The sequence below is a fragment of the Sinocyclocheilus grahami genome, unplaced genomic scaffold (assembly GCF_001515645.1).
Source record: "Sinocyclocheilus grahami isolate Dianchi unplaced genomic scaffold, SAMN03320097.WGS_v1.1 scaffold1348.1, whole genome shotgun sequence".
NCBI classification, from domain to species: domain Eukaryota; kingdom Metazoa; phylum Chordata; class Actinopteri; order Cypriniformes; family Cyprinidae; genus Sinocyclocheilus; species Sinocyclocheilus grahami.
Window position 1 is genome coordinate 217,544 of NW_015506527.1, and position 17,342 is coordinate 234,885.

At 37.1% G+C, this 17,342-nt stretch overlaps 1 protein-coding gene across 4 annotated transcripts in view; it reads right to left on the reverse strand.

Annotated features, from left to right (window-relative positions):
• LOC107569472 (serine-rich coiled-coil domain-containing protein 2-like) overlaps positions 1–17,342 on the reverse strand; it is a 78,387-nt gene that overhangs the window by 44,024 nt on the left and 17,021 nt on the right. For all 4 annotated transcript variants that reach the window (XM_016255577.1, XM_016255576.1, XM_016255578.1 and 1 more), the window contains exons 2-3: positions 11,669–13,057; positions 9,904–10,088 (exon numbers count right to left, since the gene is read on the reverse strand). In XM_016255577.1, coding sequence (XP_016111063.1) covers positions 9,904–10,088; positions 11,669–13,022 — 1,539 coding nt within the window. In that variant the 5' untranslated portion in view covers positions 13,023–13,057. The remainder of the gene's footprint in view (positions 1–9,903; positions 10,089–11,668; positions 13,058–17,342) is intronic.

Consider the following 17,342-nt stretch of genomic DNA (forward strand, 5'->3'; position numbering starts at 1 on the left):
ACTGAGGTACATACCGAACCGTCATGTTTGCGTACCGTTACACCCTTACTATCTAATAATCAAGCAATGAAGACAATGGAAATAAGTTAAATGTTATTTTGCATTTGATTACCTTTTTTAATTTGTTCATTTAATTTCAATTTGTACATTCATTTCTGACATTCATTTCTCTTTCAAAAAATCCTTTCCATTTTATTTTTATAATCCAAGCCTTTCTTGAAATACTTCAAGAAAGGAATGTGTTCAAAAGCATTAGTTTTTGCTGCGTTACATTAGTATGAAGAATTGTAAAACTGTCTATCAATTTTGAAATTTTTGTATTGTAATGATGGCAATTTAAGATGATAGCTGTGTTTTGAAAGATGGTAACTTGTTTCTAACTGAGCTGGTGCAATGTGGTAAACTATCATACTACCATACATGTGCTAGAATACCAACTTATGGTCATTTAACCATCCTATTTGCATAATTCCTTTAGTGAACTGGATGTCACCCCAAGAGTCTTCACAACAGGCCCTTATGTGACAGTTAAGGTTTGTATGAGAAACACATCTCCTAAATTTTCTTGATATTGGATTTCTTGATATTGGTGTGCTTTTGAACAATTTCTGAAGTAGTTATACTGTTATGAGTCCCAGCAGCAAAGCGGAACAAAGCAGAAAATATTGCACAGCTGAAAGATTACCACAGAGAAGGAGGAAAAGGGTTTTGAGAAGTAGATTTTAGAAGCAGAGGGAGTAGAAGAGAAAGTCACTAATCAATATTTCAGAGGGATTCTTGTGTCAGTGGCATGTGACCGTCTGAACACACTGTATTGAAAATCTGTAGCACTCTAGGCAGTAGTTATAGGGAGGGAGACAAAAAAAAGCAAAGCTGTGTAAAAAAACAAAACAAAGTTGACTTAATGTCTGTTGGATTTAGTTCATCTGTTTTTTTGTTAGAATTTTGCACCAAACAGTCAGCAAATTAATGAAGGACAGAACCTTCCTTGTGACAAGGTCTATTGGTTTACAATTACAAGGGATTGCTATGACTGCAAAACTCTTAATTAAAGCACTAGCCCATTTGAAAATAATTTACTGTACTTGTTCCAAAACTGTATAGCTTTTTAATTTCTTAATTTGGAAGAACTGTACTGTTTGCTCTTGTCCATGCAATTATAATGAATGGGTGCTAACACTTCATGTTTCATAAAAGCACACTTAAAGTATTAAAGTAGTCTATACAACTCAAATAAATTTAAATAGGGGATAATGTGCATCAGCCATTCATTATTGCAAAGACAGGGTGAATAAGGTCTTGTATAACCCTGAAGGCTTCAAAAACTGGTTTTGTAGCTACCAATATAATTCTGCTTTTCAAAGTCAATGTGCCTTTTTGTGTTCCTGGAGTGGCATTTAAAATTTTTTTTTTTTATGATGATGATGATGATGATGGAGGTGGGCACAATGTGGTAAACAGCAGGGTTTGAGAAATCGTGTGAAACTAGTTCAGTGTACACCATGAAAGCTCTGCTGGGGCGGCACCCTGTTGTGATGCCCTAGGCAGCTGCCGATATCGCCTATGGCAATGCCTGTTGTTCTTCCATGCAACACAAAGAGAGAAGTCATGGAGGTCATTCACACTGCTCTTTTCCATAAAATAGATGCAAACTGGGACTAAGGCTGTCAAGCTCTAAAAATTACCATTTCAAATATGGGTTTGGAATGACATGAGATGATAGAGTTATGGCAGAATTTTCACTTTGTTAATTCCATTAACGAAAAAATTCTCTCTGCATTGTCTTCATAAAGTTAGGCACATCCTCCGTATTTGCTGTATTTATAGGGAGTGTTACTAAGTCTAAGTTAAATTGCTGTACAATGCACAGTGCCCTTTGTTCAGCTCTGTAAGGTCCCTAATGCCCCGTAAATATTGATAATCTAGCACTGTTCCAGAGGCTGGTATTTCTTTAAGCCTTATCTTATTGAGTCAAAGCAACTCAACCAAAGCAACTTAAAAGCTGACCCTGTTTTACTAGCTAATGAACAAGCCAGAAAAACCTCACAATGGAAGAAACAGTCCAGCCCTAAAGAAAAAAGACAGTAGATGGCTTAAAAATTACTTTTGCACCTTAAAGATGACTTTTCCACCTGTAAACAGAATTGCGTTCACATTTCTGCCCTCTCTCCAATTTTAAAAGGGCATCAAGCAGGTCTAAGTTGGTCTAATATATGTTTTTTTATCATGTAGATTCCCGCACCAAATGAGAATCATTAAAATTCCCAAATATATTTTTGAAACAAATGTTGTGTTAAAGATTGTGTTTTGTTCAAGTTAATTAAATCAATAGTTTTTCGATAGAATAAAGAGAAAGTAAAAGTATGATATTTGGGATAAAAGCGCCCTCGGAATGTCACGACTGACCAATCAGAATCAAGTATTCCATAGAGCCATATAATAATATCATTTATTAAGTTCGGGTGTAGAGGTAATCACTATATTTATAATTAAACAATTATACTTAAAAACATTATAATATTCAAATTAAATTTAAAGTATTGGTTCTGCAAAGCCATATTAGCTTATTATGGCATCACCTTAATAAGCATATTAAGAAGAGTTTAGAATCTTAATTTTTTTTATTAATTTGTTTCTGTATTTATGAACAAATTTTAATGACAGAATAAAAGTAAATCAAATTATTTATCAAAATAAATAAATATGGTAGAACCTTTCCTGAAGTGATTGTTTTAAACAAGTATTCAATTTTTTGATATTATGCAATACATATTACTTCAGCTACATTATTTGTATCATAACTGGAGGCCCCATGCTGATAAGCCTTTTGCACTGAGTGTGGGGTAAAAGGTTTCCCTCGCCACCTCATACATGTAAATGACTTTTAAACAAATTGCTTTTATCATTTATTTTCTCACATTTTTTTTCTCCTAAAATCAGGCAGAAGCAGTGAAAAGCTTCCTTAAAGGGATAGTTCACTCAAAAATTTTAATTTGATGTTTATCTGCTTACCCCCAGGGCATCCAAGATGTAGGTGACTTTGCTTCTTCATTAGACCACAAATTATGATTTTTAAGTCCAGCCGTTGCAGTCTATCAGTCGTATAATGCATGCCAATGGTAACAAAATCTATGAGAGTAAAAAAAACATGCACAGACAAATCCAAATTAAACCCTGCGGCTTGTGACGACACATTGATGTCCTAAGACACGAGAAACCGAACAGTATTTATATAATTTTTTACCTCTAATACAGCACTATGTCCAACTTCCTTGAGCGCGCGCACGGCATCTGGTGCGTGAGGTGTGTACACGCTCTGGCATAGTTTACGCAAGCTCCGGAATTGATCTCTTGCATGTATACGTCACTCATTGTTTACACAGTGCACAGTCATTGTAGGTACGACGGCTAATCAAAACGGTACTTACTTGCACTTATCCGGATTGTTCAAACCGACTTAAAACTAAAAGATTACGTTCTCTCGCGCGAACTCATTCGAGAGTGGTGACTTTCCACGTATTCCCAACTTCTGAGCCTGCTCGCCTGAAGTTATGGTTGATTGCTCTTCGGCTGGATATCAACACACCCATTAACGTAAACTACGCCAGAGCGCGTACACACCTCACGCACCGGATGCCGTGCGCGCGCTCAAGGAAGTTGGACATAGTGGTGTATTAGAGGTAAAAAATTATAGAAATACTGTTCGGTTTCTCGCACAAACCGATTGTTTTGTGTCTTAGGACATCAATGTGTCGTCACGAGCCGCAGAGTTTAATTTGGATTTGTCTGTGCATGTTTTTTTTACTCTCACAGATTTTGTTACCATTGCCATGCATTATACAACTGATAGACTGCAACGGCTGGACTTAAAAATCATAATTTGTGTTCTACTGAAGAAACAAAGTCACCTACATCTTGGATGCCCTGGGGGTAAGCAGATAAACATCAAATTTTCATTTTGGGGTGAACTATCCCTTTAAGGCATGCTTTTTGCCCTGTTGTACCCTAAAACTTTTATACAATGGGAGAAAACTTACTTAGTTACACCTTTTGTACTCTTGTTTACAATTAAAATTCAACGCTGTAGCAAATTTGCAGATTCTTCTGGGAATGGTTATAGATTAGAGTTTGCCTTCAGGAAAAAAAAGAAAAAAAAGAGAGAGAGAAACGTGTTATCTTAATGGATTCAGAGCCATAGTGTGGACCCTCAAGTGACGCTTGGCAGGGACAAACAACAGTCTGGAGAACTAGGCAGATGCATCAAACTTCTAAACAGCCCAACTGACTATACAATGTTGAGAAAGTAGCAATGAAAGCCCATATGACAAGAGTGAAAGTCAGAAGAGACCAAAAGAGAGAATAAGAAAGAGTTATGTATTATGTATAATCTCAGTGTCTCTCTTGCAAACAACAATCTTGTAGAAATTCACCATGTTGGAAACACACTGCACTCTACTAGAGCAGTGTCTTATCTGACCTGTTAGTTCTTTTACCTGTTCAGGTTTGTGGGGATCAGGTTTGCTGACTGTTAATTTGTTCCCCTTTTTTAACATTTATTAATTACAACAGCAATGTTTCCTATACGAAAATCAAAACATTTCTGGTTAATTTTCCCAGAAGATAAAGTACATTTAAAATACATCCTCTATGAATTTATTTTGTCAACATTTATGACTACACTATCACATGGCTTCCAATAAATTAAGCTGGTTTGGTCTCCGACACATCACTCTGAAACAAATTTGCATGACTTTAATATCCTGCACTCAGCATAACCCAGAGAGCAGGTGCAGACACACAGCACACTGGGTCAACTGAACTGTCTGAAAAAATACTCATAAGCGGTGGGGAGGAAATCATCCTTTCTGACTCAGCCAATCAGAGGAGGAGTGCTAATATCTGAGAGTGACAGACGTTCTGGCAGAGAGAGGGAGCAGAACGGATTTCTCTCGCTTGGTTGCATACTGAGTCGCTTCGGTGCCTTGGTTTAACATTTGTCGCAGTGTGTGTGTGTGTGTGTGTGTGTGTGCTGTTTACTGTATTTGCTAATTAACTTCTGTTTGACCAAGGTTTCTCCAAAATGGATTGTTTCGTCAGATAATATTATAAGCCTATTTTGTTGAAATGGGATATTTGTGTCACAAAGAGCTGTTTGCAAACATGCACGAAGACAAAGATGAGAGTTAAACACTCTTTAATAATCCGCACAGGGTAAATCCAACATAGAAACTGGCAATCCAACACAAACGCTTAATTGTGTTCATAATCATGCTCTTGAAAACTATTCAATGTTTAAAGAATCACTGAAACATACAAAACTGCCAGATTTTCTGTCAAGCTGCTTTTGAAAAGTACTATACAAATAAATGTTTTGTATGAAAAAACATTTTTTTGTATGAAATATGTATGAATTGAATTGAATTGAATATGGTAAGTACAGTATTATTTTTGGATGAGCAGAAATTCTGATTAATAAGTCCAGCCATTTGGAGACTACACTCTTAAAAATAAAGGTGCTTCACGATGCCATAGAAGAACCTTTTTGTCTAAATGGTTCCATAAAGAACCTTTAACATCTGAAGAACCTTTCTGTTTCACAAAAGGTTCTTTGTGGCAAAAGAAGGTTCTTCAGATTATAAAAAGGTAAGAAAGAGATGGTTCTTCTATGGCATCGCTTGAAGAACCTTTTGAAGCACATTTATTTTTACTGCATTGTTAATGTTATTGTTATAATATCTAAGATAAAGGCCCCAAAATTGCTAAATAAATAAATCATTTTTAATAGATTTTTTTAAAACAATTTTTATCAAACATCTACTGATTTAAAAGTAAAAAGGTCTGCATCAGCCATACATTAGAGAAGTGGATACTGTCAGCTAATTACAACATCTTGGGATTTTTCATCCTAATTTACACCTTCACAGTGGCCACAACATTGAATTGTCATGAATTTGCCTGTATTTTATCACACATCTGATGAAGTAACATGGCAGAGTGGTGAAGTGAAAGAGGTGACATCCAATTAATCTGTAATACGCAATGCACAGATGCACAGTGTCTGTATTGTCAGGGAAAAATTCAGGCAAAAATGACAATTCTCTCATCATTTTTTCACCTTCATGCCTTACGCCAGGTATCAGCATCAATGACATGACATCGACATCAAACCTGGCACAATGCAAACAAATATTTGACTCCTGTTGTGGAGGAGAACCAGTGAATAAGAAATTGAATTTGGGTCTATTCCTCCATATCGTATGAATTCTTAAGACTTAACAATAGTGCATGAGTCATACAAGCTCCTTTATGATACATTAATCTGCAAACCCCATTCCCCATTTTATTTTATGAAAAAGATCAGCTGCAAAAAAAAATTCAAAAAAGTTCCTTGTGTGTTTCACAGAAAAAAAGAAAGCCATATGTGTTTGGAACATCACAAGGGTGAGTAAAAGAACTATTCCTGTTGGATGTTCTTATTAAAATGGAAGACGCTTTCTTCAGAGTGAATATTTATGAGTTTCTGGTGCCCCCCTGTGGTCCTTGAAGGTACTACAGAAGCTGCACAGCACTACTTCAGCTGCTATGTTCTGCTGGTTATCTTTAGAAATGGATTTGAGGTTCATCAGACCAGAGAATTTTGTTTCCCACAGTCTTTCAGGTGCTTTTTTGCTCATTTTGATGCTCTTGTCTGGCCTCTCTGCCTCAAAAGTCCAGATTGGCAAAGTGTTGCAGTAGTCATTCTGTAAGTCCCCCCCCCCCCCCCCCCCCCCACACACACACACACCCACACCCACATTTCTACACATGATCTCAGTTTCTGGGTCACCTCACTTACCAAAGTCTTTTGCAGTGATCGCTCACTTTGGTGAGGAAGATTCCTGGTTGTTCCAAAATTAATTTAATTAAAAATTAAGGAGGCCACTGTGCTCTTGGGAACCTTCAATGCAACAGAAATGTTTCAAGTAGCCTTTCCCAGATCTGCGCCCCCAGATGGCTTGGTTTTTGCTCTGATATGTATTTTCAGCTGTTAGATCTTATATAGACAGGTATGTACCTTTCTAAATCATGTCCAGTTAGCAGAATTTGCCACAGGTGGACTTCACTGAGACAGTACAAAGAGCTCAAAAATGATCCAGAGAAATGCAATGCACCTGTGTTAAAGTTCAAGTGTTGAAGCAAAGGGTCTGAATACTTATGTCAATGTGATAGTTTAGTCATGTCTGTAACTTTAACAGCCCAGTTGTTTGGTGTTTTAAGAACAACTGTTCTAACGAATATGACTGTGTACACAAAGCATAGCAAGGCTTCACCAGCGAAAAACAATAGTGGGCAAAAATTGAAAATAAATGATAGGGACTGCCAACAACAGCATGGAACCACTGAAGCAAAAGTGAACACAAACACCAATATTCACCTTGAAGACCCTGTTTCCATATAAACGGACCACAGAGTGCTTCACAAAGCCCACGTCCATGAAAGAGCTCCAACTGCTAAAACTTTATTTTGTTGTTTGAATAGAGACAAAGACAGCAGCAGGTATATGTTGTCACTTAAAGAGGTAGTGCACAGATCCAATATCTACAACTGTTAGTGTTTATGCTCACCCATATAACTGACTGACTGGCATTGTGTGTATTTGACTTTTCGGCAAAATGCCATGAAAGAGAACTCAAATTGGGATTGATTCAAGGACATTAAAAATAGTAATTTACTTTTGGTCTCATAATTAGAAGCTGCTACTAATCTAAGGGGTGGGCGGTATGAGGTATGAGAAAAATCTTTTACTACAAAGAAATACGGCTGTCAAAATACCAGAATTCACAATGATTTTGACGAAATCCTGGGAGTTCAGCAATAAGCCATGAAAGAGAACTGGAATTCGGAAAAGTCACTACACCAAAATATGAAACCAAAATCTTATTGATTTCATAATTCTTAATATCACCATAAAACGAATTACTTTTGACTTCACTTGACAACTACAACATTATTCACTCATAAATCGAACTATACTAGGTCTACAGCAAATCTCAACTGGTTGATCATTTATAATGTTGCCACATGGAAACTATCCAATTGCCCAATTTCTAAATTTCTGTAAATCTGCTTTGAAACAATATTTTGTGAAAAGCACTATACAAATAAAATTGGCTTGACTTCAGTTATATGTTAAAAAAAACAAAAAACGTATATACAGTAGTCTCTGATTAAATGTGAAGAAAAGCAATAAAAATGCTGAATAACATTTTAGTCTAAATGTGACCCTGGACCACAAAACCAGTTTAAAGGGATAGCTAACCCAAAATGAAAATTTGATGTTTATCTGCTTATATCTTTACATATACATCTGCTTATACATTGCCATGCATTATACGACTGATAGACTGGAACGATTAAAGTAAAAAATCATCATATGTGTTCTACTGAAGAAACAAAGTCACCTACATCTTGGATGCCCTGGGGGTAAGCAGATAAACATCAACATTTTTGGGTGAACTATCCCTTTATATCGCTTGGGTATATTTTTAGCAATAGCCAAAAAAACATTGTATGGGTCAAAATAATCGATTTCTCTTTTATGCCAAAAATCATTAGGATATTAATTAAAGATCATGTTCCATGAAGATATTTAGCAAATTTCCTACCGTAAATATATCAAAACTTAATTTTTGTTTAGTAATATGCATTGCTAAGAACTTCACTTAGACAACTTTAAAGGTGATTTTCTCAGTATTTTGATTTTTTTGCACCCTCAGATTCCAGATTTTCAAATAGTTGTATCTCGGCCAAATATGTCCTATCCTAACAAACCATACATCAATGGAAAGCTTATTTATTCAGCTTTCATATTATGTATAAATCTCAATTTTGAGAAATTGACCCTTATGACTGGTTTTGTGGTCTAGGGTCACAAATGGCAATAACCACATTATTTTTTCATCATTGGTACATAAACCAGGCCTATATGTAATGTCATACACAATGCATATAAGTAACTAAACAAACATGCAGCATAAACAAAGCCCAAAAGTAGGCCTACGTATCATGGCATTAAATATCCACAAGATGTCTCTGTCAGACCAGTCAATTACGTGGCAGTCATCAGAGCCAAATATTAATAACACATTTTTATTAAATATTATTTAGCAAAATGTATTACTATAATACACTAAAGTAGTGATATGAATACGCAAATGTTGTTTATCTCATCTAATATGTTTCATGTTTACACAACAATCTATTTTACAAAACAGAGGCATAGTTAGACTAATTTATTAATTTACAATCTGGTTTAAATACTGAAAGATAAATATCACTATAGGGAGAGGCAATTAACAAGCTATCATAGATGCAAAGGAGGATAAAGGCTAGCACTGTAAGCAGAAATGCTGAGTCATTCTCTCGTCTGACTTTGCTTTCGTCTCACTATTTACTGACGCCATGAAGCTGACAATCTGATCGTCTTCTTCCAGGGGAAAGACAAATGGATATCAGCAGGAGCCAATTTGGGGTACTCTCAGTATTATGATGCATAATCACAGATGCACCTGCAATAACTCAAGCCAACACCCTTATCCAGGCAGTCTCTGGGCTATGAACACAAGACAGACTTCACTTTAACCACACAAAAAATCAGCAGTGCTGTGCATTTCAGCAGCTTGCAAACAAGATTGCAGAGAGTTGTCTAGAGGAGTGATTCTTCGCTGCAAGGGGGATTGCTTCAGGAGCTGTTCCAGCAAGTTAAATAACCACTACTAAAAAATCAAAAAAGAGATGCGTAACCTCAATAATCCTCTAATTATGAAGCTGTTTATGAAAAAAAAGGTTATGTTATTGTGGTACTTCTCTCTTATAAGTTACTTAGGTCAACTCCTGCATTAAAAAAAAAAGTTTTGGACTCACCATGCTGTTGAGATCAGAGTCAAAGCTTCCACAAGGGTGTCCAGAGCCTCCCAGTGCCTCCATTCCCTCTTCGTCCCACATGTAAGTCCCTCCAGAGCTGTCTGAGGGTGACAGGTCCAAAGACGAGCCATGAGGAAAACGGCCTACAGGAGACAACGACTCATGCTCAAAGTCATCTTTACCAGCTGAAAGAAAGACAATAAGCTGGGTAAGAAAGTGAAAGAGAGATATATGTTTAAGTAATCTTAGTGACAGTATTACATCATTATGCTGCCTTCTAAGGTACCTTGTTTTGGCAAAAATCTAAAGAAGCATCAAATATATGCTTTGCGGAAATGCAATGCAGCATTACATGCAGTGTTGAGAAATTCCAATAAAAATATACAGAGTATATGTATAATACATACTGAGAAAAGAGGATCTTTTGAGAGAGGTTTACGATTATTCAAATAATAATCCCACTGGCTTCTGTTTAAGGGATAATGTAAAGTCATTACTAAACCTTGACAGGATGATCAGGGGCCAGATTCATGATACATTCTTGAAAATAAAATTCTTCTTAACTGCTATTTTCTTCTTATTTTCTAACTTAAGAATAAAGTTAAGAATGTTTTGTATTCCCAAATAAACAAGAATGTTCTTACCTTTTTTTATAAGATTGTTCTAAGACAAAACTTAAGAATATGAATTCCTTAAAAGAATGCTCTAATGCTCTAATAAAGAAAGTTAGGACAACCTCCATTTAGTCTTAAATCACCAAAGGTAAGATGTTTAATTAATTTATTGGGTTGTTTTAAATAGTAAGCATTACATCATAATACTAGCTACATATTAATATTACTAGGGATGTGCACAAGTGTTCTCATCATTATGAGTGATGTGTTGAAATTCAGAAACTCTACAAAAATTACTCAAATTAGTCCAATAAGGGACCTCGTTTCTAATTTTATAATTACAACATACACTCTAAAAAATGCTGTGTTGAATACAACCCAGTGCTGGGTAAAATAGGGACAAACCCAGCAATTGGGTTGTTTTGACCCAGCGGTTGGGTTAAATGTTTAACCCAACCTTCTGGGTAGTAACCCAACCACTGCGTCAAAACAACCCAATTGCTGGGTTTGTCCCTATTTTACCCAGCACTGGGTTGTATTTAACCCAGCATTTTTTAGAGTGTAATTTCGACAGCATTCAGCACATATGAGGTTTTATAAAAAGTATTATTTAAAAACACATGGTGCATAAAAAAAACAATTGCAAAACTATAAAATGCTAAACTCCCATCAAGCCAGGCATAACTGAAATAGTTGTGCACTTATTATGATTATTACAGTAATCTGACTGCAGGCAGCACAAAAATATAGTCTTTGAGGTGTTTTCCATGCATTATTCAGCAAGTGTTCAGCAAGAACCGTCAATCACCAAATTATGCGACTTATTTTAAGTCATTTTATTCTTTAAAAATGTTTTCTTAAGAATACATTTAAGAACCTTTCAATTATTGCATTTATGAATATTCAATATTCAAGAATTTATCTTTAGAGATTTCTTAGCTTCAAATAAATTTTTCATGAATCAGGCCCCAGGACACCAATAGTGAATGGAGGGGTCATCTAGCACACTCTGAAGGTAGCAACCAAAGTAGGATGCAGACAGTGAGTCAACTAACTAGGGTTTGAACAGTCAAAAAATGTCAGAAACAAATGTGGAAAATCGGAAAAGTTGCTTTGAGGTGTAATGGAAATAGATTGATTCTCAGCCACACCTGTGAGGCCCATCCCTGCCCAGTCAATGGTTTCGGATAAGAAGGTATGCAGGCTGGTCACTGATGATTCCTCATTGCACTTGGTAATTAGAGCGCTGTCATCTTTACATAGTCCTAAGTGGTCTAACCCCTCATTGAGGACAGGTAACAGAAGGGTCTCACCTCCATTCCCAAGATTATCAAAGTCATCAAAGTACTCTTCACTAGTGTCATTGTGCTCCACAGAGGAGGACGATGATAGCGACATGTCCTCCAAGGAGGGGCCCAGACTCCCCTCAGCCTCCTTTGCTTCAAAAGAAGTCTCATTTGGGGTAGTTTCAATACTTTCAATGTTGCTACTTGGTTCTGAACTGTTTTCTGCTATCTTTGTAGCGTCTTGGACATTTTCACTAAATTCTGCTTCTTTCTGGACAGTTCCAGGGAAAACAGAAAGTGGATGTTTGGTTAGTGTTGGACGTGTAAGTCTATAACTGAGCACAGAAGGTTTGTTACCTGAAAAGCTTGGTAAAAGGGATTTCTTTATTGTGTTTGTCTGCAAAATATGGCTGCTAGTAGTTACAGAATGCCTTGGCATTTCATATTTACTTACTTTTTCTTTGGATAATACTGTGTTTTGCTGTATGAGGGATGATCTAGCCACTGGAGACTGTGCCAAAGGTCTGGGAAGTTCTTTAGCAAGCTCTGTAGCTTTGTTAAAGGAGAAGGAATGGGTAATAGGTGGGTTGGTGGAGCATGCTACCCTCTTGGAGTGGGTGAAACTCTGAGAGCGCACTATGCTCTCTTTAGAGGCAGACTTGATACTGTCGTTGGACAGGGATAGTTTGCTCTGCAGGGTTCTTTGTTGGGGTACATGACCAACACTGGGCCCTGAGGAGCCACAACGCCCATTACCACCACTTACTTCATTCTGAGTAGCCATGTCATTATACAGGGGATTCCATGTTGAGAGGCGTTTGGGAGTAGTCATGCGGATTTTGCTAGGCTGAGGTATGCTCCTGGGACAACTACTTTGTGAAGTGAGGACTGCACTTTTACATTTTACTGCAGCTGCAGGGGAAGGTTTTTTATTCACCATCATTGGGGACCGTGTTTTTATAGTTACACTAGTCTCCTCATCCAAGCTGTCAGTGTGTTGAACATTATTTCCAATGTCCTCTTCATCCTTTCTCCAATTTAGGGATTGCAGATGTGTCAAATTATTGTGCCTGCCTAGAGGTACACCTTTAGACTCCGAGGAGGAAACTGGGAGGGCAGATCCTTGGGGAAGATTGGTCATGGTGGTGCCTGAGGGACGGGAAGCAAACTTGGGCAACCTGGAGACCATGTTGAGCTGTTTGACAGCCTTCCTTTCCATCAGCTAGGTTCACCACCATGGATGTGAGGACAGAACTGCAAAAAAGAGAGAAAGAGAGGACAGAATATGAACCAAGCAGTGTTGTACACCAGATGTGCCCAATCCTGTTCCTGGAGATCTGTCTTCCTGTATAGTTCAGCTCCGACCCTGATCAAGCACAACCGAACCAGCTAATTAAGATCTTCAAAAGCACATGATGTGTTCGATCAGTGTTGGAACTCTGCAGGCAGGTAGATCTCCAGGAACAGGATTGGGCTCCAGTGGTGCAGCTCATGGATATGCAGGATATGCAGGGTATGCACATTGTAATATCACAATGATGACTGATGGGCCCTTTCATATTATTTTACATGTATATTCTGTTCTACTCTGTGATTTAAAGTCCCAGAAAAATATTTTACATATATTCAAATTCGATAATGTGATGATGCAAATAAGGGCGAATGACATTTCGGCAAAGTATTTCAGAATTTGACAGGGCATAGCGGAGGAGAAGGCTTTCTTCAAGAAATCAACCAAATGTGGACTTCACACATAGCTTTGTTATGCCTTCAGAAGATTTTCAATCAGAGTATGGACTACTAGTATTGGTACTTAAAGGGGTCATATGATGCGATTTCAAGTTTTCCTTTCTCTTTGGAGTGTTGCAAGCAGATTGTGCATAGATAAGATCCCTGAAGTTGCAAAGACTAAAGTCTCAAAACCAAAGAGATATTCTTTATCAAAGTTAAGACTCTGCCACGCCCCCCTAAAACGGCTCGTTCTAACACGCCCTCACATATCTATGTCACCATGTGGAAATATTAGCATAATGCCGCCCAAATGTTCACACAAAGAAAGAAGGCGTGGTTTCAGTAACCGCAGTTAGTGTTGAAGCAGCCATGTCAGGGAGACGCTGTGTGTTTCTAGGCGAAAGCAAAAGCACTTTATTTGGCCTTCCAAAAGTAGATGCATTTAGGAATCTTTAAGATGACTTACAACAGAACAGCAATGCATTTTATGGACGACCGTTTCGTGAACCTAGGACAGGAGGTAATTCTGACTTTGCTATGACAATCTGGCGCTTCTGAATCAGCTACTGTTTTGTTATTAGTTCAAGTATTTGCTATTGACTGTTCAAATGCGGAGTTTTGCGCATCGTGTGTGTGTGTGTGTGTGTGTGTGTGTGTGTGCGAGCGAGAGAGAGAGAGAGAGGCGTGCGAGAGAGAGAGGGGGGGTCACATCACAAACACATACCAGCTTCATCTATGACCCCTTTAAAATTATTGTCATCAGATATTATGTTCCTGCAGGAAACTCATTTTAAACCAGAATCCCATGTTAGATTTAGGGGTAAATTAATCTGACAAAGCATTCACACAATACAGTATAATTCTGCTGCCAAAGCTTAGATCATTGTCTAGAAATTGGAGGCCTAATCCCTGTTTACTAAGAAACACAGTCTTCATTAATTATTTATTAAGCCAATAAATAAAGAGCTTTTTTAAAAAAAAATTGCTCTGGGATGCATTTAAGCGGAAATACTGAGCATGTTCGTCTGAAGAAAGAAAGTAATATACATATGGGATGGCAAAAGGGTGAATAGATGATTAGAGAATTTTCATTTTTGGGTGAATTATCCCGCATTTAGCGTTACATCTTTTTCCACTGTGATATCCCATTGGATGGAGTAATAACTTCTGCTAATTAATCAATTTGAGATCTCTGAGATGCGGCTGTATTGAACATGGCATCTGACTACTTCACTCTAGTTGATTTTTACTACACAGTGTTGATTGTTGAGTTGTAGTTCCAACCACGTACGTTAGCGATGCTTTTTGTGAATGTTCGTTTGAACTATGGTTTCAGGAAACACTCAACCAACATTGAACTACTATGTTGGTAAAGATGGAACTTGTGACCATACTATGCTAACAATGACACCACTGTTCAGTTTATGGAGCTCTCTTCTAAAGAGACTTCAGATCTTAATCAGGTGTGTTAGAAAAGAAAGACATACAAAATGTGCAGAGCAGTGGGGCGCCAGGACCAGAAGTAAGAACCACCTTATTCCCTGTCCTCAGACTTCCCCTTGTTTGAAGAGAGCAGGCAAATTTACAGGCAAATGATATACAAGGACTTTAAAAAGTGTCTCAATATTTTTAACAAGGAGACATCATATGAGAGTTCCACCCTTCCAGGCAATACTCTGATTAAGATCAGAGAGGTAAAATCCACGTGTGCACTTGGATGAAGATTAACCTGATGCAGGGGTACAAAGCATTGCACATTCATTCGTTACAAAAGTTCAAAAGCCCTGTCCATGTTAATGAATTCACTGGAGGGATAAAGCATGACCAAGTGGAGATATTGCCGTATTGCCAAGAGTTGGTGGATACAAAGTATCTATTCAGGAGCAAGAAAGAGCAACATGCCCTGTGACTAACTGAGATCCATCAGTACTGGAAACATGTTATGTTCAAGCCTCTAAAGAATTTGTTTATAGTTGCAATGAAAAGTCGGTAAACCATTTTGGAATTTTTTATCTGACATTATCTGACTAAACTACCAACACACAAATAACCAAAGAACTAAGTGACCCATTGATTTTAGTAACTTAAAGCATCCTTTAGCAGCAACAAACTACACCAAATGTTTTTGTTTACATCGAGGATTAATTTTGGACCTTGGACCTACAAAACGGTTTCAGCTCATCAATATTTTTGGGTTGCATAGCCCTCTTCTGGTTATGCAGATCATTCTTGTATTGTTTAAATTTCTCATGAAGTAATCAACAGAAAAAGTACTATGTTATTACAAAGATCTTTGGGACATACCATGGTAAGTACCTTTAAAATATCGGTGCTTGAATTTTACAATCATTCATTATAGGATTAAAGTTATGTACTACTTATGGTTGCTGAGCAAGCAACTTTATATGCGGCATTAATAGAGTGCTGCCATGATGACTTATTTTTGTAGGCCAACAGAAGTTAGCATCGCCCTGGTTCCCTTGACAAAAACTAACAGAATTTTCCCATTGGCTCTTGGTTTATTGCAGAAAATATGCTCTGTCACCAACAAAGAATGCCTGTACCAATAAATTTGCGGTCAAAAATTGCCTTTACCTGTTGACCTTTACCTGTTACTCTATTAGTTAAACAAGAAAAGTATCATTTAATAATGATTGGGTTCAGACCCATTTTATTTAACTTATCCAATAACAAATATAATTAAAGAGTTTTTAAAAGCTGAGCTAAAATCAATAAAAAGTCAACTTGCATATACCACAGTGTCCTCCAAATGTTTAAGAACCAAGTGGCTAATACTGCTAATTGCATCATATGAATTCCGTTCTTGTCTTTAAGCAAACAGCCATGGGCGTAATTTAAAATTCACCTCAGTTTTCAATAAAGACAAAATATTTCTCAAAACATTTAATTACAACTTATGTAAATGAAAAAAGGCCTAAAATCACTATTTTCAGCTGGGTAAGACCTCTGTGGTAATGGGGTAATCACCATTTTTTTCTACAATGCAGGAACCATACGTGAATCCAATGAGCATTGGAAAAGTGTGCACCAGACTGGGCACCAAGCTCTTCAGCACAAGTTTTTAGGAGGCAAGAGAAAATCTCATCCGGTCCTATATATTTTTAATGCATATCTGGAGGAACAACAACTCTCAGTTCCCTTCAAGCTGTCCACCTGGAGCATCATCCATGCTATCTAACTGCTTATTGAGCTCCTGATTTTAGTCCAGCCCAATTCTTCTTATTAAAAGCCCACACCAACTCAACAAACATGCTAAAACATGCAAACTCCACACGAAGGCCTCCTGAATCTGATTCGAACCAGGGACCTTCTTGTTATTAGGCAAAAGTGCTACACCCTGAGTCACTGTGTGCCCAAATATGATGAAATTAGATACTGTGCATTTCATTTGTGAAATTTTTAAGAGCCAAACTAGAGCTAAATGATTCTGGATAAATTGAGAATCACATTGTTTTTTTGTTGTTGTTTTTTTCAAATAGAGATCATTATTCTGAACTAAACAAATTAATTTACTAGAGGTTGTGACAAAATATTCATTGCTGCAGTCTAGCCTATTTAAAAATGATTAATTAATTGGAATGATTTTTATTTTTTTGAATGATTGAATGAATTATTCAATGACTCACTCATAAACACTTGTTTCATTACTGGATGAATCAGCATTTTTTAAATGAATCTCTTGAATGAATGATTCAATGACAAATACAGTTTTTAACAAGTGACACAAACATTATTTGAAGCGCCAGTTACTTTCAAAAGGTAATTTGCTCTATTTTGATCGCTACCA